This window comes from Eptatretus burgeri, chromosome 16, assembly GCF_056783735.1.
Source record: "Eptatretus burgeri isolate ZD-2024b chromosome 16, Ebu_testis_v1, whole genome shotgun sequence".
Taxonomy (NCBI): domain Eukaryota; kingdom Metazoa; phylum Chordata; class Myxini; order Myxiniformes; family Myxinidae; genus Eptatretus; species Eptatretus burgeri.
Genome location: NC_140976.1, coordinates 42,466,249 through 42,476,889, shown reverse-complemented (window position 1 = coordinate 42,476,889; position 10,641 = coordinate 42,466,249). Strand labels below are relative to the sequence as shown.

Genomic DNA, 10,641 nt, shown 5'->3' with positions numbered 1-10,641 from the left:
TATAATCTGTTGGATTTGTTTAAGGGACTTGTATTTACCTGCATTAAAATGGAATTTTGTTTTTATAAATCCGCGGATAGGCCTCGACTTTTGAAAAATATATGAGCAGTTGATATGTACTTTGACCTGTTATAAATATCTGTGTGATCGCAGATTGAATATGTAACTTATGAAATGGACATATACCCTTTGATGATTTTCCTTATTGTTTTATCTTTTTAAGTGTTTTATAAAAAAAAAAAAACATACATAAAAGTAGTCTCTCTCCCTCTCTCCCACTCCAATCCCTCCCACTCCTCTCCCTCTCTCTCCCAGCCCTCTCCCTCACACCTTGATCCCTCTCTCCCAGCCCTCTACCTCCCAGCACTATCCCTCTGCCTCCCACCCCTATATCTCTCTCTCTCTCTCTCTCTCTGAAATGCAGCTGCAGCAGTCTCATTGCAAGGATTACACTGTGTGGTTTGCCTTTTCCTTCCCAGCAGTAGCTTTTGGCTTCAAGTCATGGTTATTTGAAGTCAACGCATTAATTGCACCTGGAATGCACAGCCAGCCACATGTGATAAAACAGTCGGTATCATTCTTGTCATCCCCACAGTCGAAGTGGTATTGAATCAAAAAGTTACAACATCACATGCAAACTTAGTTTCCATCACCTTTTGAGTGAACCTTCACGTCATGACGGTAATAAAACAGGGGCTTGTGGTTTATTCATTGCCATGGGGGGTGAGCCGTAAACATGACTTTGGCACTTCTGGAGGTATATCCCTCAAGGCAGGTGAGATATAAAAGAGAGGTGTGTGTGTGTGTGTGGCTGTGTGAGACGTTTTTGAAATCTGGTGCAAAGAAAAATGGCGATGCCTATTGTTCTTATTGAATCCCTAATTCATCCCAGCAAACTTGGGTCATGCTTCGCAAATGCCACGTTCTGCAATGGGACTTCATGCGTAGCCATGTACAAAAACCCCAACGCCGCTCTGGGGAAAATCGTCAGTACCACCCTTACAGTCATGATGGCGTTTGTCATGCTGTCTCTGGGCTGCAATGTTGAGCCTATAAAAATGTGGAAACACATCAAGAAACCGTGGGGAGTATTCGTTGGTTTTGTTTGTCAATTTGGGATCATGCCCCTCACAGGCTACTTGCTGTCCGCTGCCTTTGACATCAAGCCGCTTCAAGCCATAGCCGTAGTGATCATGGGCTGCTGTCCAGGAGGCTCCGTTTCCAATGTCCTCAGCTATTGGGTCGATGGAGACATGGATCTCAGGCAAGTTTGGTTTCCACGATGGATCTCTGCTTTGCACCATTATGAGTACCATGCAGTCCAAAGCTGATTGCAGTAGCGGCCTTCATCGATGACGGTGTGCGTATTTGAGCGTAAGAGCAAAAAAAAAAAACGAATTTAATTTTCTCGGTAGTTATCTTTATAATTATTTGAGTTATTTTGTATTTATAATGTTGGTAAACAATACTCCCAACTTCTACCCCTCCGTAATTTGAGCTCTGCCCATAATTTCGTGTTTTAATAAATGTGACAATTGAGGCAACAGGGATGGTGTAAGAGCAAGCCTGATTACGTCGCGGCCTCATTGTCATGGCTTATGATGGCAGAAATGGCTTGCACAATAAGTAAAGCTACTTGTATTGCTGAGTTAACACATGATGACTCCTTTGTCCCACCCTTCCTTGGCCACAGCATTGGGATGACCACCTGTTCCACGATACTAGCGATGGGCATGATGCCACTGTGCCTTTACCTCTACACGTCGTCCTGGACCAGTGAGAGCGGTGTCAACATCCCCTTCCAGAGTATCGGTAAGAGCGTTTAACCTGTAGCTGTGATTCATGCGATCGATGTGTTTGTTAACCCACCACCGATTAATGGAGTCTAATAACATTGACCAATTTCGATTATTGTCGAGGATGAAGATCATGATGTAATAACATTACATTGACAAAATATCTTGTCTTCACCTCCAGGCATAACACTGGTATCTCTCCTCATCCCAGTCATGGTTGGAATGTTCATCAAGCACCAATGGCCTAAAATTGCACGAATTGTGCTCCGTGTGAGTCTGTCTTTCCCTAAATCCACGTCTCATTGGGTAGAAGATGCGGCAGTGACCTATTACCATAGTAATGACTAGATGCGGCAGTGACCTATTACCATAGTAATGACTAGATGTGGCAGTGACCTATTACCATAGTGATGACTAGATGTGGCAGTGGTACATCCCAGGCATCTACTTGGCATTTGCCAACAGACCAGAGAGACGTACGGCATCAAATTTTGACTTTGTTGCTTTGCCTCCTTAGTTATCTATTTCTGACGTGGTACAACAGCAGGTGATTTACTAAGTAAGCGCATCACCCTTTCCATTCACTATAAAAGAGCTGTCCTATTTCCTCTCAGTGGGAGAATATTATTATGTATCACACTATATTTTCTCCACTTTTGCTGAGAAAGTTGATAAAATGTCCATTAAGTAAATGTTGACAGTTTTCGAGGTATCGTAAATGTTGATACACTAATACAAGTTCCCGTACAAGGAACTTCAAGGCAGGAGGAAGATTCGGCCCATCAAGGCCACGCTACTATTGGCAACCTATGGTTGTTTGTCTGTGTTCTATTCTCCAAATGCTGAATGTCAAGTAAGGAAGAAGCACCTACCATTTTTAATGTCTTTTTATGACTAGGCCAGAATTTGAACTGCCGACTTCCTAGACTCACAGTGGACACTCCACCCCTTGCACCACTAAGTGTAGTTACAAAGATGTTATTCTTGAAAGTAACAACAACTATGCACTCTCTGACTACTATTTCAACTGACCGATCGATCACCTGTCTGGTCTCATTCAGATTGGTTCGATATGCGGGGCCGTCCTTATCATCGCGATTGCAGTGGTGGGTGGAGTGCTGCATCAGGGATCATGGGCCTCAGACCCTGAAATGTGGCTCATCGGGTTCTTATTCCCATGCATCGGATACATTTTGGGATTCGTCCTCGCACGCCTCGTCAAGCAACCGTGGTTCAGGTACGATTACTTGAGTGGGGTAAAAGGACTGAATTGATAGAGTGTAAAAGATGAGGAACGAGTTGCAAGGATATTTGGTAAACGTGTGGATTGACAGTCGTGACTGCAGCATCAGTCATAGAACTTTGTTGCCGGAGCTCGTGCCTCCTGTCGTTTCAGGTGCCGGACAATTGCTTTGGAGACAGGATCACAAAACTCCCAGCTTTGCACAACCATTTTGCAGCTGTCATTCACAAGCAAGCAACTGGACCTCATGTTCACCTTTCCGCTGTTTTACAGCATCTTCCAGCTCGGTTCTGCCTTTTTAATGGCCGGAGGTAGGGAAAGCAATCCGGCACAGTTCATAATATATCTCTGAAAACAGGCATCCTTTTCGATGGTACTTGATTGTTAAAACTGAACGTCTCAGGTTGGCCATAAGTTGAGGTTCAATTCACGTCGGATCTCTGACTCACAAAGAGCTGAACGATTCTAAATATCAAAACAGTCAAATCCATTGTCTGAACTCCGCTGCTTGCACTTTCGCATGAGGAAAATTTTCATTTGGGAAGTATCTGATCAATTATGTCACATTGCATATTATTGCTTCATCATATGGCTTTGCATCATGTAATTTTTTTATTAATTTTACATCATGGAGCAAGCCATTCTTTATTGAGGATTTAAAGGAGAGCATGCCAGCACTCAAGGGAGGAAGGGGGAAGGGTGGAGGGAGTGGAGGTTGGAAAAAGAGTTAGAAGGGGGATCATCTGCTCTGTGATGATGATGGCTAATATCCAGAAACACATGTCTCAGGGTAAAGCATCCCTCAAGTGAGGTGGCATAAATTGAAGATGCAATGTCCTCATTCAGTGTTGCACATCACCTTGCAGGTGCATCAGTAAAACAAAGCAGATAGAGCTAAATTTAATAACTTCTTTCATTTTTCTCGTGACAAAGCAGAAGCTCCATGCTGCTGAGCTGTTTAGCCTGGGTTCAAATCTCAGCCCAGCTACAAATTGTCACCCTGTTGTTTCACAGGCAGGTCAAGGCATCATTATAATGGACATTAAAATTGGTGTCCCATGTGCTACGATGAGTCTATAGATGTTAAAGATTCTATGGTGAACTTCACGAAGAGTATGCACCTTACTGCCTGCACCCTAAATAATTTCGAAATTCCTCCCCAAATCACCTTCAGATCATATCCACTCTAAGATCAGGCCTGGCCGTACAATTTGTGAAAGACTTGGGCCAAAGGCGTGCCCTGGCTAACCTCACAAGAAGGTGGGAATAATGGGGCCATTGTAAAAAAAAACAAGCTCAAATGAGCTAAGATCCTCGTCCTCTTAATGATGACGTCATAAAAACGAATATAACGTCATTGTGATGTATCAGTTTTGTGATAAATTATCTCTGCTAATGCCCGGCTTGATTCCCGCAAACAAAATTCAAACAGCTTGCCTAGTTTCGGAGATAATGGTATAGGCGATTTCCATTAGCAGCGATATTATGACATCAACTTTTTTTCTCGGAAGAATTTCCAAAATCGGAGATGGTTGCTGCCTGCGCGTGGGCTTTCTGCATATACATGGCAAGTTTCACGAAGATCCGATGAAAATTCTGGGTTGTGAAACAAAAAAATGTCAAAAAATAGGAATGACGTCATAAAAATTGATATGACTTCATAGTGATGTATCATATGTGTGGTAATTCATCTCTGCTAATGCCCTGTTCGATTCCCGCAAACAGAATTCAAAAAGCTTGCCTAGTTTCGGAGATAATTTTTTAGGCGATTTCCATTAGCGGAGATATTTTGACGTCATAACTTTTTTTTCTCGGAGGAATTTTCAAAATCGGCGATGGTTACTGTCTGCGCAGGGTATTTCTACATATATATGCCAAGTTTCAGGAAGTTTCGATGAAAACCGTAGGCTGTGAAACAAAAAAGTCCACAAGAACAACAACGTGAGTAAGACTTAGAGATCCTCCACGAGGATCTAAAAACATTTTATAGCTCAGGTGTATAGACAGGTGAAAACTCTCAAATCTGAAATATCCCAAAATCCAAACAAAATTCGAACTTAAAAAAAGTATTTAAAAATTTTATTCGAAAAAAATAAGGAAAATTAATGCGTTGTCTGCTTAATATCGATTCACCTGCTGGGGTAATAGCCACATTCAAGAAGGAATTCACCATAAAGATCTGTATTTGGGCCGTTGCATATCCATGGGACTCAGTAACACAAAAAACATTCAAAAATGCACAGCATAACTTATGGCCACTTACCATATTTTGATGGCAGTGAGCAACCTGAAGACCTTGAAGGTTTTAAACTTTCAAGTGAGAAGGTTGGCGCAGCAGAATTGATACATTATGCAAAGGGTATGAACACTGAAGTGACCAAGGACTTGCATGAAGATGACATTGTGGAGTGGATGAACTGCGACATTGGAGCACGTGTGGTCTGCCAAATGATGGATGAAGAGATTGTTGACATGGTTATTAACCCCAATGAAGAAAATAATGATGACAGTGAAAGTGACAGTGACAGTGAATAAAAAATGCAGAAGATGACTCTTGATCATGGAATAAAGCTTGGAGAACAGTATCTTGGAGGGGATGAATGTTGTCACTCACAAGAAATAATTAATATTTACCTTACCCAAGAGTAACAAACGAAGGAGAAACCGAACTTCATAAAATAAATAAAATTACTCTTCAGGAAATGTTTAATAGGGAAAGAAAGCATTGTAAACCAACTTTAAGTGGTCGTTCAACCTCTTCAAAAAGCCTCTGTGTTCTCCTTCTCCTCGTTCCTCCCCACATCCTTTATTTGTCCAACTCTCCCTCGATTGTGTCCTTCAATCCTGCTGTTGGTGTTTCCCCTTCTCTCTACTGTTCCTTTTCTTCTGTTGCATCCTAATCCATTCAGTGTTATAGGCTCTTCCACAAGCCTTGACTTCATATACAAATAAATAAATAATCTTTCCTATTCTAAAATCCCAAAAATTCTGTAATCCGAATGCTTTTCATTCTCAAGGAATTCGGATTTGAGGGTTTTCACAGTATATATATATATATATGAAAAACAAAGACCCAATCACATCTCTCACCTGTGAATGGAGGGAATAACCAATTAACTCTCACCGAATCAATTGCCCCAGGTGGTTAGGATTATATAAATAAATCGACTCCTCCCATGCTCTTCTAATTGAGGAAAGATGCATAAAGCAACCATGAAAGGCTACCCAAGGTAAGCCCTTTGCCGTTTCGAAACAAATTTAAACTTTGGAACGACCTAGAAAGTACGAAACATTTATATCAGTAAGTGACTGAATTAGTCAGTGAGTGCTTAGAAAGAGCTTCTTTAGATACATACATATATGTATATATAATTATATATTTATTTATTTGTTTATTTATTAGAAACAGCACACACACAGAAGACACAATAATGCAAAAAAGAATATGGTTATGTCTGGATGCCTGCATGGTGGGAAGGTGGAGACCTTTATGGTTAAAATGTAACAAAAGTATACCAACATTATCCACCAAGTTTTGTCATAACCCATCCACAACTTTTTGAGATATTGTGCTATATATATATATATATATATATATATATATATATATATATATATATATATATATATATATATATATATATATATATATATATATATATATTCGTTTTGCCCTATTGCTCAATGGTGAAGAAACACTTTAAAAAAAAATCTCGTATCCGTATCTGCAATCGTATCTTCACCAAAATCTAATAAATTCATCATTTTCAAATACCAAACCTGTTCACCAAATTTAATCCTAATCCGTTGATTACTTTTTGAGATATCCTGCTCTCACAGACAGACATACAGACAAATGAGGGTGAAAATGTAATCTCCATCCACCTTTGTTGGTGGAGGCAAAAATTTAACTTTTGCCTTCATGACAACACACCTTTGTCATCAGAGTTGCACCAGGTTTATAGTTTTGTTATTTATTTGTTCTTTTAAAAAAAAGTTTTTTACAAGCTGCAAGAAATTTATTGGTTTGCTAATCAGTCTCGCATCACGCAAAGCTTTGACTGTTGTAGTCACACTCCATATTTCTGATTATCTGTTTGTCCGTTACCTTATATCTTGTATAATCTTGAGAACGGAAAATTGTAGGGCCATCAGACTTGGCAAACATAATGGAGGCCTCATGTGGTGTGTTTGGGGATTAGGTTGAGGGGATCTTTGTAACAGTTTGAGCGATCACAACCAAACTTAGCACACGGAGTAAAATATGGGGGTAGTAATTTTAGAGGGGTAGTGTGGGGAAGGGGAGAGGGGATACCTCGATATCAAGATCAGGCTATTCACATCAAATATGGCCTCTTGCATCATGGGGGTGAAAAAAATTAAGTTATTAGCTTTAATAGATTTTTGAGATTTAAGGGGGTGATTTGGAAGAGGGAAAGGGTACTCTAATTTAACTACTTTGATTGCTTTTGACCAAACTTTTTTTTCAAAGATAGTGTAGGCCCCATGAAGAATAAAATATGGGGAGGAAGGTTTTGGGAAGAGGTTAGCAGTCAGTGGTGTTTGTTGTTTTCAGAACAACGGGGGCGTAGCATGTGGACCCCCGAAGTGCTTGGCACTTGTTTATTATTCAATCTGTTTTTGCAGCGTATCAGTTATACAAGAGGAAGTATCAGGAATCCATTGTGAAGCTTGGTGTGGAGGAGCAAGACTTCAAGAAGGAACCATCCAAGGTGGCGGATATGGCATGGCAGAACAAAGTTCATCTACCAGCCCATCTTCCTGATAGCCAGCAGTGCTCTAAACTCTGATATCACTGGTATTCCTGTAATAAATGTATATTTCATGCATGCACTTTGGCACGAGCTGAGGTATTAAATGCTGGCCTTTATTGTGAAACCTGTTTATCAAGAGCAGAATGTTTTTTCTGTTGATTAACGACTTTTGTCAACATGGGCTTTTGGCACTATTGGTCTGTTTTATTTCCTTCTTTTTTTTTTTAGTGCCTCTTAGGTTCACTTGATTTGTATAATGCACTTTTATTCTGGTTAACAGGGTTACAGCAGAGCTGCCTTTTCAAAGTGCCGTCGTTCAATCGGAACAAACTCTCCCACTGAGCTTTTTCCAGCGCTGTAAGGTTTCACTGGCTTAGAAGTAAATCAGGAGTAAAGTAAAACTCTTAAGTTGGCCTGTTCGGCATTCCTGTCTGAGTGTCCAGATTAAGGCTCATGAGGTCCCAGGATCAAATCCAATCCTTGTAAATCACACGGAATGAACTTGCATGTTCTTGTCCTGAATAGTATTAGAAATCGTTAAAATGTGAATGTTTGGTGAAACTACCTTCCTTTTTATCCCCTCTGCCATCCTTGATTGTGTTAAGGAATCCTTTACTCGAGCTGTGTAATACAAGCACTGTATTCTTGAAGCACACTTGAAAGTTCATGTATAATGGTATGACATGTGTGCAATCATGTTAACAGGATCCTCAATGAGGAGGTGTCTGTGGCCAGGCCATTCTTCTTCATCCAGTAGCGTGAAGCACTACACTAGTAAAATAGGACGCCCTCATGAACTCGCACATAAATTTGTCTGCACATGCAGAACTTCTGACACGGAAGAACAGCTTGTGAGTGTATTGTCAAATACCATTATGCTATTACTGATCATTGGCGGGAGTCCTTTGTAGTTGTCAAAAGGTGATATACGGTACTTGTAATAAATTAATTTTGCCTTTTTTGAAAAAAAATTAATAATGCTTCAGTGTTCTTCAAGAGGTTTTGACACACCATTATACACAAAGGAAGTTGATATCATCTTGAGGAAAATGCCAGGGGCATAGAAAAGGCCCCTTTTCATGGTATGTGGCAAACAAAAGAAAAGAGGGGACATTCCATGGCTTGTGGAAAATGCCAGACGATAGAAAAATCTCGTGTGCACGCTGAACTACCCACGTGTTCTTTGGAGGAACCAAGTAATACCCTCCCCCCCCCCCCAGAAGGAATTTTCAGTCCCTGTGTAAAAGTTGCAGAGAAACCGTTCCATACAAATGGAGGGGTGACTTGTGTTTCCCTTGATTGCTTCCCTTCTAATATCACCACCATTACATACTTATACCACCCAAGAACAGAGCTCGAGCTAAAACCTATCAAAAAAGCAAAAACAATGGCACTTAGGTGGAATTTGCTTTGAAAGCCATTAATTGGACGTATTGTCCAATGTATATTCGAAGTTTCAGCTCGTTTCAATGAATAGCCTTTGAGATGTGAGTGCCAACACATTTTTGGCGGACGGACAGATGGATGGACAAAACAGACCGACAAGATACCAATGTGAATTTCGATGTTTTTCGTTTAAAACTCGAGAATGCCAAAATGGACGTTGCTGAAATTTGGAACATATTACCTCGACGTACAACGGATTTACTTCTGAAATTTGCAGCCAATTTCGTCCAGTGGAAGCCGAGGAACGAATTTTCATTCCCCATGTTAAAGCTGCACACAGAGAAACCATCCCATATACAGTAAAGGGATGGGTGCTTTGCATGTCCCTTGATTTTATGTGCATCGATTTATGTGAAAATGGATCCGAGGGTCTCTTTCTCAATACTATAGTTATTTTCATTTCATCGAGTACCAACACCTTGACTGATTTCCAATTCTAATCAAGCGAGGAGTTACTGACTGATGCATCATACTCTGTGTGCATTTAAACTGCTATTTGTGCCTTTCGGTGGCCACAAGTCCACAACCTGGCCTCAGTTTCTTGGCCAATGCCTAAGCAGTTTCTTGGCCAAGGATCGTGCTGGGTGGTTTGCCATCCCTTTCCCAGCAGTAGTTTGGGCAGGAATTTGGAAGTTGGCCATAGTGCCAACAAAGAAAATGGAGAATCCTGAGACAAAAGATAGGCGGACGTGAATGCAGGCAAATAAATAAATCAAAGTGCACTCCGTATGACAAAATGAAAATCATAATACAGAATAAAAGACATAATGGTGCCATGGGCATACAGTAATTCATTAACACACAATGGAAGAGCAGCCAAGGCCTATGCAAAAGGATGCCGGTACTGGATCAAAATGGCTCCACTCAAACAGGTCTCCAAGCCACGGCATGGACCAGTGAACAGTACGGTCCAATGAGCAGCTGTGGTACCCATTGAAGAGGCGAAGTGTCCCATGGGTAAAAAGAGAGTGGAGAGACAGAATGGCAAGAGCTTGTACAACGATCAGGCAGACGAAAGGGCCACATGTGGAGACTGGAGAAAATGCAGTCCAACCAAAGATTGAAGACAAAAAGGAAAAGAGAACAGCATGTGTAGAAGGCGAGGCTCAAGGCAACGACTCCAACGGGACACTGTCCTTTCCAACGGACCAGCTCCACTCTTTTTTGCATGTCGCCACCATGGGGGAGATCCCATGCAAATGCAGTGTCGTCACCGGCACCGCCAAAACCATCGCGGGTTATGCAGAGGTTTTAAATGCTGCACAAGAGATTGAAACGCATCCAAAAATATACCTTATGGTAACATCACATCTGGTGCCTTACATGGTTCACGGTGAGGACAAAAATGCATTATGCTTTCCCCATCTAATATCTCTGTCAA

General features: G+C 41.0%; 1 protein-coding gene across 1 annotated transcript; it reads left to right on the top strand.

The window, feature by feature from the left end:
* Positions 1 to 726: 726 nt before the first annotated feature.
* LOC147010956 (ileal sodium/bile acid cotransporter-like) lies at positions 727 to 8,532 on the top strand. Its single transcript, XM_085858809.1, has 6 exons — positions 727 to 1,264; positions 1,694 to 1,812; positions 1,978 to 2,066; positions 2,858 to 3,033; positions 3,193 to 3,350; positions 7,687 to 8,532. Exons 1-6 carry the CDS (start codon positions 849 to 851, stop codon positions 7,848 to 7,850), a joined length of 1,122 nt encoding a protein of 373 aa, XP_085714935.1. The 5' UTR covers positions 727 to 848; the 3' UTR covers positions 7,851 to 8,532.
* Positions 8,533 to 10,641: the final 2,109 nt, after the last annotated feature.